Source organism: Mus pahari, chromosome 8, assembly GCF_900095145.1.
Source record: "Mus pahari chromosome 8, PAHARI_EIJ_v1.1, whole genome shotgun sequence".
Classification (NCBI taxonomy): Eukaryota; Metazoa; Chordata; class Mammalia; order Rodentia; family Muridae; genus Mus; species Mus pahari.
Genome location: NC_034597.1, coordinates 90,389,196 through 90,402,403, shown reverse-complemented (window position 1 = coordinate 90,402,403; position 13,208 = coordinate 90,389,196). Strand labels below are relative to the sequence as shown.

The window sequence follows — 13,208 nt, the reverse complement described above, 5'->3', positions numbered from 1 at the left end:
TGTCTCTCTCTGTGTGTCTCTCTCTGTGTGTCTCTCTCTGTGTGTCTCTCTCTGTGTGTCTCTCTCTGTGTGTCTCTCTCTGTGTGTCTCTCTCTCTGTGTCTTTCTGTGTCTTTCTCTCTCTGTCTCTGTGTGTGTGTGTCTCTCTCTCTGTCTCTCTCTCTCCTTGTGTCTCTCCGTGTCTCTCTCTGTGTCTCTCTCTCCATCTCCCAGTCTCCCCATCTCCCTGTCTCCGTCTGTCTCTCTATCTCTGTCTCTCTGTCTCTCTAAGGGAGGGGGCCCTACAGATGAGACCTTTGCCTCACAGGGAAGAGGAAGTGATGGGGAAGTGCCTCTTACCTCCTCATGATCCCAGGCAGGCAGATGGGCTCCTTGTTGACGCTGGCGCTGCGCTGTCGGATCCAGCTGTTGTCGTTGTGGAGAGATGTTCTCTTCCTCATTTCCTGAAGGATTTGCTGTCTCTCCAACTCTGCTTCTGAGGGGGCTTGATCCTTCTTAGAACTCCTTTGTGAAAAGCTAGTGGTCCCAATTCTCTCTGAGTATTTGCTGCTTCCTAAATGAAAAACATACCAAAAGCTTCAGTGTAAGTACACAAGAAAGGACAGCGGGCCAGCCTCCAAAGGCACGGCACCTTCAAACCCACCCCTATTCACACACGCAGACACCGTCCATCCCTAGGGAGATGTCTGCAGAGAACAGACAGCCACCAGTGGAAATTCCAGTACACCCATTGGGGTACATACAAGAAAACCATCAAGGCTGCCTGCAAAACCAAACCAAAACCAAAACAAACAAATGAAGCCCTACAGACCCCAGAAATACTCAGCTACAAACTGTTCATCTAGTCCCTCCTTCTTTCAATCAAGTGCATTCACTGCTAGGAAGGATCTATAGGGAAACAGAATTTTCCGATGTATTTTCTCTGCCCTATCCCCAAGCGTGGTGAAAAACAAGACAAATACACACATCTCTAGTTGGCATGGGACTAAGCGCTCACAGTGTGAATCACAGAGTAAGTCATGACTGCACCATTGGGTTTTTCAGTCACTGACATAGCCCTGGGGAGGGAAAAACGTCATCCATAATATTATCAAATTTATTTGTGCTTTAAGAAATTTACACAACTGTAATATAACTACTAAGTGTATTAGTGATAATTATGTCAGCTTTCAGCCCCAGGGTCTGTTGACTAATTTCTTATTTATTTAAAAATCATACAGCCCAAGGGCATCATCCTTGCTTCAGTCTGCATGAGGCAATTTTAACTAACTTTCTTCTCTAAGTCACTGTTGATGCCTCAACTTTCATAATATTTAGCTTATCCAGGTACCTCTCCCAAGTAAGCAAAGAATGGGGCCACAAAATTTTTTTATACATACCCACACTTAGTATATTAAAAACATCAATGTGTTCATGCTCAAATTAAATATTTTTCATTTAAGTAAAACAGTTTCATTTGGTTAATGGCATAACCAAGTCATCTTGTCAAATATGTAACAATTTCTAATGTTTGCTAATTCAAAAACCTGGGGCTAGTAAAGGAAAGAAAACACAAACTAACTACTTTCCAGGCAGACACAAAACCAGAAGAATGAGCAGCTGTTTCAGGCCATCACTGCGCTGCATTGTCAACCAGGTCTCGCTCTGGGCAGAGTATAGACACCACAGGCTAAAAGTACTTCACACAGGACAAGTGTACTTAATCTGTAATTTTAGCAATAGCTGGGGCCAAGTTCAAGGGAAAAGAGCTAGGAAACCCAAATGGGAGAAGACCCAAAGACCAGGGGACCACATCAGGAGTATCTGCTGAGTAAGAACCTAAGGGAGGGCATGATAACTTAGAGCTCTGTCTCCTAAAGGGAAAGTGGGTCCAAGATGCTGACAAGTTAAATAGGGCCAAAACCTTTGAAGAGACTACTTACTGGCCAAGAATACTGCCACCGACCCCAGTGGCAGCTAACTCTAAGAGCTTTGACCAGAGGACACAAACCAGCTGCCACCAGACCACGCAGGCCAACAGGGAATACAAAATGCCCTTCTTACAAAAATTCCTCCTCAGCCATTTAAAGATAACACACTAATCCAGATGATCACTTCTTCATTTTAAAAACAGAAATAGTTAGCATTAGAGACTTGCATTGCTTTGTAGGTGGGTCAGTGATGGGCTTGTCTGTCTGCCTCAAGCCCCACCTGAACCTTTCCTCAGGTACAAAAACTAATCAATAATTTGCTTATGCATTCTCCTAGGCAAACCCTGTGCAAATGATGCTCATTGCTTAGGGCTTTTTCCTTACTTGTGTAATTCCAGTCATATTTTAACCAGACCCATATTTTATATCATGCTCCAAGCCTCAAATGATTTTTGTGAAATGAAAAAAAAATCTCTATCACTTCAGATTGTCTGACCTTTCACCATTTACATGTATGACTTCAAATTTATCTATAATCTTTACATTTTCTACACTATTTTCTATCCTCATTCCTTAGATGTAAGGTAAAGTCTACCATGCAAAGCTATGACCTTTTTTCTTCGAAAAGTCCCCATACATTTCCTTACTTATTCAAATGCCCAATTCAGAGCTCTTTCCATTATAAAGAAAGCTATAACAGGGCTGGAGAGATGGCTCAGTGGTTAAGAGCACTGGCTGCCCTTCCAGAGAATCTGGGTTCAATACCCAGCACCCACATGGTAGTTTGCAACTGCCTGTAAGTCCAGATCCAGTGGATCCCACATCCATGCACAGACAAGCATGCAGGCAAACACCAATGCACATAGAATAAAATTTAAAAAAAAAATCAAAACAGAAAGCCAAAATAAACAGATCATTATTTTATTATAGATACTCAAAAAGCATGATAGCTATCTAATGTTAATGTATCTAATGTCCTGCACTCAAAAATACCAACCTTAAGTTCTTTTATTGTGGAGAATAGTTTTTGCTACCCTGGGTTTTTTGTTATTCCAAATGTATTTATTTGCAAATTGTTCTTTCTAACTCCATGAAGAATTGAGTTGGAATTCTGATGAGGATTGCATTGAATCTGTAGATTGTTTTTGGCCATATGGCCACTTTTAATACATTAATTCTGACAATCCATGAGCCTGGGAGATCTTTCCATCTTCTGAGATCTTCTTCAATTTCTTTCTTCAGAGACTTGAAGTTCTTGTCATACAGATCTTTCACTTGCTTGGTTAGAGTCACAACAAGGCATGTAATATTTGTGACTGTTGTGAAGGGTGTCGCTTCCCTAATTTCTTTCTCATCCTGTTTATACTTTAAGTAGAAGAAGGCCACTGATTTGTTCGAGTTAATTTTATATCCAGTCACTTTGCTGAAGTTGTTTATCAGCTTTAGGAGTTCTCTGGTCGAATTTTTAGGGTCACTTAAGTATACCATCCTATCATCTGCAAATAGTGATATTTTGACTTCTTCCTTTCCAAATTGTATCCCTTTGACCTCCTTTTTGCTGTCTAATTGCTCTAGCTAGAACTTCAAGTACTATATTGAATAGGTAGGGAGAGAGTGGGCAGCCTTGCCTAGTCCCTGATTTTAGTGGAATTGCTTCAAGTTTCTCTCCATTTAGTTTGATGTTGGCTACTGGTTTGCTGTACATTGCTTTTACTATGTTTAGGTATAAGTCTTGAATTCCTGATTTTTCCAAGAATTTTAACATGAAGGGATGCTGAATTTTGTCAAATGCTTTTTCAGCATCTAATGAAATGATCATGTGTTTCTTTCTTTGAGTTTGTTTATGTAGTTCATGACGTTTATGGATTTCCGTATATTGAACCACCCCTGCATCCCTGGGATGAAGCCTACTTGATCACAGTGAATGATCGTCTTAATGTATTCTTGGATTTGGTTGGCAAGAATTTTATTGTGTATTTTTGCATCAATGTTCATAGGGAAATTGGATTCATCCTATATACAGTCACCAAACCCCGACACTACTGTGGATACCAAGAAATGCTTGCTGAAAGGAGCCTGATATAGCTGTCTCCTGAGAGGCCCTGCCAGAGCCTTACAAATGCAGAAGCAGATGCTTGCAGCCAACCATTGAACTGAGCACAGGGTCACCAGTGGAGGAGTTAGAGAAGGGACTGAAGGAGTTGAAGGGGTTTGCAATCCCATAGGAAGAACAACAAAATCAACCAACCAGACCTCCCAAAGTTACCAAAGACTAAGCCACCAACCAAGGAATACACATGGAGGGACCCATGGCTCCAGCTGCATATGTAGCAGAGGATGGCCTTGTCGGGCATCAATGGGAGGAGAGGCCTTTGGTCCTGTGAAGGCTCGATAGATGCCCCAGTGTAGGGGAATCTCAAGGGTGGGGAAGTAGGAATGGGTGGGAAGGTGGAGGAACACCCTCATAGAAGCAGGGAAACTGGGAAAGGGAATAACATTTGAAATGCAAGTAAAGAAAATATCCAGTAAAAAAATACTTTTAAAAATACCAACCATAGCATATGGCCACACAAACAAATAATTGTGTTTAAAAAAAAAAAGAAGTTTGAATACAAAAATCACTTACCATTTTTCTCTATGAGAGGGTCGTTTAGTTCCGTAGTAGATCTTGATTTACTCCTAAAACAGAATATATTAGATATGTCTTATTAAGAGTGTTTTTATTTTTCATTCAAAAAAGATAGTTTTGGGTTGGTTTGCTATTTCCTAGCTTGTTTATTTGTCTGTTTGTTTGTTTGTTTGAGACAAGGTTTCACTGTGTAGATCTATAACCTAGGCTGGCCTCAAACTCCGAGATCCTCCTGCCTCTGCCTCTCTAGGGCTAAAATTAAAGGCATGTGGCCGTTTTCCACTTTCTCCACATCCTTACATGCCTCTCTTTCCTAAGACAATGAAGAGTGCCCTGCAGCTCTGCCCATGCTGGTTCCAGACAGATCTCAGTTTAGCTAGGTTTTCAAAGCACCAGTCATCGGATCACCCAGAGCAGCCTGCGCTGCGTCCTCTACACAGCCCAGAATCAAGATGTGAGTGGCTAAGGCATTAGGAGGTCACAGATCATTCACCATCCATTTCGCAGATGTTCTCCTGGCATTCCAAACAGATAGTAAGGCATAATGCTAACTATGCAGGCTACTCTGAAAATGGTATTTTCTTTCAGGTCTATAAAAGTGCACAGGCTCATTTCGTCATTCTCCTAAAACTAAGAGAACTTCGGAAACAGCAGTGACACCATATACAGATATATATATATATATATATATATATATATATATATATATATATATATATAAATGTAGTATATACTACACTATATATATATAAATGTAGTATAATATATAGTATTTTATATATTATGTATAGTACTATTTATCATATAGTATATAGTATAGCAATATATACAATAGTATAGTATATATAACCTCATTATAAATCCAGTCACAGGTTGAAAAGAGAGATGTAGATTAAGCCAGTCTTGGATGTACAGAGATGCCCTGGCCTGTCTCCAGGGTACTAGAACCATAATTCTAACCTTTCCTTGGTTTTTCTTGGTTTGATTGTTTCTTAGCCAATGTTTCACTACCTCCACTCTAGACAGGCGTGCAATGCCTGAAGGTCCGAGCTGTGAAAACTGATACACGGGGAGTGACTCCTGGACTTTCTTATCTTGAGACTCTTCGCAAACTGCTAGCCTACGTAAGTTCTCTGGTGTCTTGGAGACTTTCTTCATTCCTATTCCTTCTCCACTCATCCGCGTATTGGGATAGATTAGGCTTACAGGATGTTGAAGGCTGCTGCCCTCATTTCCCCAGACACTTCAACCAACTCCCCAAAGCAGAGCTCACTCCCTGGGAACTAATGACAGATGTGTGAGCAGACGTTCGTGAATGAGCTCAGCACAGAATGCTGACCCACAAAATCATAAGCTAGATTTAAAGGCAACTGTTACACAGCAAAAACAAATGGATCCAAAGAACAATCTTCAAGTTTTCCTAATATTCCATGAACCCACAGAGGGCCATAGTAGCTCTACAAATCATCTGAGTGAGCTGAAGCCAACTAGGACCGCCCAGGTAAAAGGAGAGAGTCCACACACCTGTCAGTTTGAAGCATCCCTGAAGAGCCATCTTCCCTCTTAGGTAGGTCGTAGGAATCAATGGGCCTAAAAAGCAAGAGATTTTATTATTATTATTATTATTATTATTATTATTATTATTATTATTATTAAAATATCAAAATTTAAGACATTCCTTGACCTTAGGAATATCAAAATAGTATTCTGGTCTCTTTAGGTAAATTGTTTATGGCTTAATCAGTTGATGTAGAAAACAGAGCAATAGGCATTTGCTAATCACACGTCCACTCACCCATTCACTGTGTGTGTATATATACACTAGGGTGGGTAGGAGCTACATGTTCTGGGAATAATCTAGAGCTACAGAAATGTATTTCAAGAGTTGCTGCTTTGTAATACATCTTCCTGGGGTAGGCAGGCCAAGAGGAAAATAATCCAGGCTAGTGAGGTGGAGAAAGAAATGGTGGGGAGGCAGAATCGGGTGTTCTGGAAGACTAAGCTGGTGAAGTCGGGCAGTGTACATCAAATACGTGGGGGGCCACACATATGTGAGGGAAATCATTTTCAGAGGTAACAGAACATACTGAAACCCAAGGCAGAGGGCTGTCATTTCCACACAAGGCAAGTAAACAAGGGAGACAGTAAACCCGGGGAGAGCCCAAAGGGTAAGGCCTCAAAAGGACCAAGATAGAGCCCGCATGAGCTTTCAGACTTTGGCAAGGAGTTTTGATGTCAGGAAGCCATGCAAGAGCTGAGGGAATGGAAGGGACACGATGGTGTTTGTGGTTCAAAGGCTCCATTGAACTATTTGGTTCACTCGGTCAAAACAAAGATGGCAGAGACGACAAGACAGACAGGGTAGACAAAACAAAGCCACAGCTGCTGAACCTCCTTGGTTGGGGACAACTCTTTGAGCTATGGGAACAGACCTTCGGTACTGGTATATTTTGACCGACGTTTCACGTTCCCTCTCTGCCTGGAGCTTCTGAGCTTCAGCTCGTTTTTGAGCCTCGGCCTCCGCCCGAGCCTTGGCTTCTGCCTCCGCCCGGGCCTGGGCCTCCGCCCGAGCCGTGGCTTCTGCCTCTGCCTGGGCCAGGGCCTCCCGCTGCTTGCGGTGCACCTCTTCCTGAGCCTCTTGCTCCTTCCGATTCCTCTCCTGCTCAAGCAGGAGCTGTTCCTGCAGCTTCTGACTTTGGTCCTCATACACAGCATCGTCTTCCAGCTGTCCCCTGTCCTCCTCTCCGGCTCGGGTGCCTTCGCTGTCCAAAGACTTGGACCCTTCACTCCACGTGGCTTCCCAGGTGGCGGCCACAGGCTCCCGGGATGTCAGAGAAATGCTGTTGGAATTTAGGACCATCAGCTCCTAGGCAACCCGTAAAAAGAAAGCAAACACGTCACCATCACCGTCTGTCTCGCTATCATTTTATACGGAGTCAGCTGTCAATGAGATTAATGGCAAGCTGCCAAAAAGATAGTCACAGGGCCTTAAAAAGAAAAGTGCCATGTGACTGAGGTCTAAGTCGGAGTAGAATGACTACTCCAAAATTCCAAGGAATAACTACTTGGTGCTACACAAGAGTTAAAAATATCAGGGCAAATTTCTAACATACTAGAATTCAAAATGTTTCCAAAGAGCTACAGAGGTGAGAGTGTGTCTAGGAAAATGGGGTGTGGTGTACTCTGCTAGGTTCTCCAACAAGGTACAGAGAAGAATGGGAACAAGGCGTGCTTCATGGTACCTCATCCAGGTACTTGGAATTCTCTCTCTCCGCCTCCTGTTGGGCTCTCTGCCACTCTTCCCTCAGCTTCTCCTGCTCACGTTGGTATTTTTCCTGTGAGGAAATATGGCATAATGATTAATCAAGGTTGTCTTCTCATGGGAAGCAGAATAGTTTCCGTTAACGATGTTGCTGTCTCTAAACCTTCAAGTCAATCTTTCGGAGTTTAGTCTTGGAAGAATGAGAAAAAAAAAAAGGTCTTGCATTAAGCTAAAATACAAATGTCAAGAAAGAGTAGGCACATGGAACGAGACCTATGCCCAAAATTTACTGCTGATGTAACTTATCAAGGCCTCTAGCTAGGATAAGTGAGGATGATTGATGGTGAACCAGATCTCATCTACTGCTAACAGGGACAAGTAAGTGCTCACAGTCTGAGCGGCTCACTCTTCACTGTGCCCATAAGAGTTAATGCCTGATAGTTTTTAAAATGACCAAAATGGAAAAGTAAGGGTTAGTGCAAAATGTGCACACAATACACAACAGTCTTAGCTAGTGGTGAGGACGATGGCTTGGTTCTGCTTTTTTTCAAGCTTGCTTCTCAAGACTGGGTAGCACAGGTCAGAAGAGCCCAATGAAAGCCGAGCGTCGGCTTCCTGCAGGCTGTGTGGCGCTACCTGCAGTAGGCGATCTTGCTCTTTCTGCCACCGCTCCTGCCGCCTTCTCTCCTCTTCTTGATCCCAAGCCCAGCGACTTGGGACACTGAGGGTTGGAACCGGAAGCTAACCAGTTTGTGGCACAAGAGAATGTAAACACAGAACATCAGGTCACTAAGTCATCTGTTGAAAGACGTCCACACTCAGCAATCATTCATCTCAACATTGGCTTAACCCACAATGGTGCAGACATGACACATCAGCATCAGTCTTTCCAGCTTAGAACATGACAATCTGCTTAACATTGACACTTCATAACACAATACAAAAAATATTACTGTGTAGTAGCCCAGTCCCACCCAACTTCCCTTACATAGGACCAACTGCAAAAGTCTAATACTCACATCAGGAGCCACAGAATCAGAGCTTCCTGCGATGCAGCACCCAGGAAGGAAGGAAGAAAGGAATAAGGTAAGTTACCATTTCTCCAAAGTAATTCTTTTCACAGCACTAGCTGTCCCTGCCAGTATACCGAGTGACATTAGCCTTCTGTGTAATGTAGCCACCTTTCCCTTCACTCCCTTCTGTACTTGTCATCCAAATTCAAATTTAATAACAGAGGAAAATGCTGGTTCCTCAGACCCTAGAAATAGAGCCAAGCCGACTCCGCCAGTCTTTCACAAAAGTCTTCAATGACACTAAAGTGAACAGGGTCTGATAGTTTGGCTCAGCAGTTTGGCTCACAAACATTAGAACACCTCCCAAGTCCAATTATTGCAAATAGTCACCAAAAGTAAGACAGGGACTCATTTTCCATGTTTTCTTGCTTATGAGCAGCTTTGTAATTGATATGATGGTGAAAAACAACTTCAAGACAGCTTTACTGCTTCTGTTATTTGAAACACAAGTATTCAAGTTTGAATAAGCCAACAGGCACGGTATTATTATTATTATTATTATTATTATCATTATTATTATTATATTCTGTTGTTGCTTGCTGAGAAATGAAACCCAGGCTGACCTCAAGCTCAGCTGATGTAGCAAACTTACTATGAACTTTGAGCTCGCCTGCCTCCATCTTCCATATACTGGGATTACAGGTGTAGATGCCCCTGCCTGGCTAATTTTTTTAATTACTATTTTAGACACTATTTAATCCAGGCTGGCCTTGAACTTTTTTTTTTTTTTTTTTTGGTTTTTTGAGACAGAGTTTTTCTGTATAACCCTGCCCTGGCTGTCCTGGAACTCACTTTTGTAGTCCAGGCTGGCCTCGAACTCAGAAATCCGCCTACCTCTGCCTCCCGAGTGCTGGGATTAAAGGCGTGTGCCACTATGCCCGGCTGACCTTGAACTTTTCATTTTCCTGCCTAGCCTTGGCATTTGAGCTGTGCATGACTACACTCAGAGAGTTTATTCCTTCTTTCATGAGGGAGCTTGTATAAATAAGTGTCAACACATCGCACAATTCTAGAAAAGTGAAATTTCAGAAATTATGCTATTACACAGTATTTAGAAAATTCTCTGGAATCTCGGATGTCACATAAATTATTCACTTATCTAACTATTTTTTTTAAAAGTTGCCTTAAGACTTAGGAAAATGTTCACCCCTAAAATAGCTCGTTGAAGAAAAATGAGAGAAAACTAGAATAAAGACATGGCACTATCTTGTTTTAACCAGCTTGAATTAGATGTGAGATATCACTTCAACTGAATAGTCACAGAAAACAATAAGTTTAGTTAAAAAAAAAATGTATGAATCAAAAGCACCAAGGAGAGCTGATGGTCTCTATGGTCTGAGAGGAAACAATCTACTTTAAGAAGAATATTAGGCAATAAACACAACAGACACAAACCCAGTAGGTATCAAAAAGCAATTTTTGAAATGTTTCATGAATCTTTAAAGAAATAGTAACATTTCAGATAGCAACAGTAAATCTCCTGTGATGTTGCAACTAAAATGTTAGATATTACTTTCAAGTTCCCCATAGCAAAACAGAGTTGGAACCACATTCAGGAGACAGAGGGTTAGACAGATGTGAGGATGAAGAGAAGCCGCATGCATCACACCTCACAAGGCAGTTCGTGCAGCTACACCAACATAGATGACTTCTCAGTGCTCCTGCGTTAGGTGCCACCAAATCTCCTTTATTTAAAATTTCCTTTGACATCAACAGAGTCATCATTATCGGCCTTCCAATCCCATCAATCCAATAACAACAAGTAACTCTGTTCTTCAATAACAGTATCACCCATGACCAAAGCCAAGTTTGGTTGGTTTTTGTTATTTTGCGAAGTCTACCAAACATATGTTGGTGTAATCTAACGGAAACGCAGTGCAAGTGACGGAAGCAGGAAGCTGAAAATGGAATTCCTCATGTCTTCCTGTCACCCAGTGGAGAAACACGTGTGTGGAGCAGCATCTCAGGGCTTGGCTAGTTTTACTCTGTTTTCTTCACAAGGTTAAGAGAGAGAGGGGCGGGGGGAGAAGCACCTGGAAAGCTAGACAAGGACACGCAAAGCCCATTACCACAGAGGTAGACCCATGAGCTGTAAGAAAAGCCTGGCGATCCTGGGGAAAGAAGGGAAATGGATTACGTTGCTTGGTCACAAGAATGGCAAAATGGAAAGAGATTGGTGCCTGGAAGCACAGACGACAGAAGGCTGGAGTGGGAGATGAGATCGTGAGAGCCCAGGAATAGTTTAGCTTGGAAGTTTACCTTGTTCAAAAAATTGTGATCGCCTTTTTAAATTTTTCAAAGAAATGGATTCTGATGCTAGTTGGAAAATAAGAAAATAAATACCATGTCATTCTTTCGTTTTTTTGTTTTTTTGTTTTTGTAAAATTTCTTACCACCGGTAAATTAAATGACGCTTGTTATACCTTTCCAAATCCTTAGCAACATTATTTTTTAGATAACAAAATTGGTAGCCACTGAAGAGAAGAGATGATTTCAAGGCAGACACACACATTTGAGTAGTCTACACTACATTCCAATTAGTAAAAGGAACCAATGCTTATATTAATCATTTTTAGTAGGTAGCATTGTACTGTCACAGCAAGGAGAGGCATATAGTCTTCTTAAAGCATAAGGTCTCCGCGAAGTGGAAGCTAGCAGTTTTTGTTTAGGATAATCAACCTAAAGTTATTTCTACCAAAGCAATTTCACAACATGATAAAGGGAAATTTAAAAGCGTCTAGAGGAGAAATCAACAAAAGCAGTAGAACATAAAGAACAATCAAACAAAACCAACAAGGTATGTCTGACTAAGATATGTTGTGGTATTTAAGAATTTATGCCACTTTAAGTATTATTTCCATCTCAATTCGTGTTAAATAGAAAGAAAAAGAAAATATGATCTGACTTCTCCCACAGATCAGTCCCCCAGACTGTGGGGCAAACTGAAAAGGTGGACATGCCAGCTGATTGTTGTTGATTTTTTTAACTAAACAACCCTCAAGCAGCACAGGGTCCCACGGTCACCATGTAGGTGTCATGTCAATTGACTCTGCTATTCGGGCCACTGGCAGAACAGAACTGGGATCATGAGGGACATAAGTGATTCTCGTTTTAAAACTATGTGGATAAAGTAAAAAAGAGTCCCAGCTTCTAATTATTAGAAATGAAGGGCAGATATAATAATCACAGAGAAAAGGAAGGTTCACAAACTTTGATCAGCTCTGTTCAATGTATCTGCCCAAGTACGTCTAAAGTCACCAAAACAAACAGTCTTACGACAAGAGGCCCTGGCTCATGGTGTAAGACCTGTAGCTTTTTCTGGCCTCTTCCCTGCCTATATGGACCTGAAAACTCTTTCTGGTATGTCTAAAGAATAGCACACAATATTCAGTAGCTAGATTACTTCTGAATGGTCAAAGCAGAGAGTGAGAATGCTAACATCGCCCTGCACACTCTGTTGTCTTTTTCAGACAAGTGCGCCTTCCCTCAACTGTTGTTGCCATTGGTGAGTCTCTGCCAGGATATGGTCCCTGCACATTTGTCCTTTTTAAAACAATGAGGGAGGAAGGGCAGCCTCATCGTTTTGTGTTTAGATGAAGCTCCTTCTGCCAACATTCCATAGCCAGGAAGCTGCTGGCCCTGGGAAAACCTGTTCTCACTTGGCCTAGGTACCCAGAGCCCTGAGCAGGCTGCTGGACTTGTTTAGAGATCCTGAAACACTCCAAGCTGGAACCGACCCCCTCTCACCTGGCCACAAGTGCATCTACATGCCAATCTTGGTTTGAACTTGCTGTGCATCCAGTTTTCCTTCACTTACAGATATTATATTTTATGGCAGATCTTAAGCTTATGATTTACCATGTGGAACCAACAGAAGCAATTTAAGAGTGAACTTTACCTTTTGAATCAAAGGTGTTACTTTCTTCATGAATTCCATTGATTTCTTTGGATTCCGTATACTGGAAAGGGAAAAAAAAAGCTAATTAACATGCTGCCTGATTGGACTTCGGAATTAAATAATACATCTCTCATTAGGGACAAAATATCTTTAAACAAGATGGGTTTTTCAAGGTATTGATTAATTCCTCATAGCTTATGTGTAGTAAAATCTTAATGTTTTTCATTACTCTCCAATACTTGTAAAAGGATTAATGACTAGCAGGAGGCAAAGATGACCATAAGTTTAATCAGTCATTAATGTTCTTAGAGGCATGATAGATAAAATAATCAGTCCTTCATTGAGTTTATGAGTAGTAAAACAGCCATTTATGATTCTTTAACATTTAAATCCTTCAAAACTGTACTAATACTTTCTTATATTAGATAAATTTATTC

General features: G+C 41.4%; 1 protein-coding gene across 20 annotated transcripts in view; it reads right to left on the bottom strand.

Annotated features, from left to right (window-relative positions):
* The window catches only part of Lmo7 (LIM domain 7), a 202,100-nt gene that overhangs the window by 8,865 nt on the left and 180,027 nt on the right, over positions 1–13,208 (bottom strand). For 16 of the 20 annotated variants that reach the window (XM_029541827.1, XM_021203121.2, XM_029541820.1 and 13 more), the window contains 9 exons: positions 12,772–12,832; positions 11,133–11,189; positions 8,820–8,845; positions 8,437–8,541; positions 7,781–7,873; positions 6,971–7,404; positions 6,063–6,128; positions 4,536–4,588; positions 339–552 (listed from right to left, as the gene is read on the bottom strand). In XM_029541827.1, the coding sequence (XP_029397687.1) occupies positions 339–552; positions 4,536–4,588; positions 6,063–6,128; positions 6,971–7,404; positions 7,781–7,873; positions 8,437–8,541; positions 8,820–8,845; positions 11,133–11,189; positions 12,772–12,832 (1,109 nt within the window). Of the gene's footprint in view, positions 1–338; positions 553–4,535; positions 4,589–6,062; positions 6,129–6,970; positions 7,405–7,780; positions 7,874–8,436; positions 8,542–8,819; positions 8,846–10,906; positions 10,985–11,132; positions 11,190–12,771; positions 12,833–13,208 lie in introns of all 20 variants that reach the window. The other 4 variants (XM_029541824.1, XM_029541821.1, XM_029541823.1 and 1 more) reach the window with 3 other exon arrangements.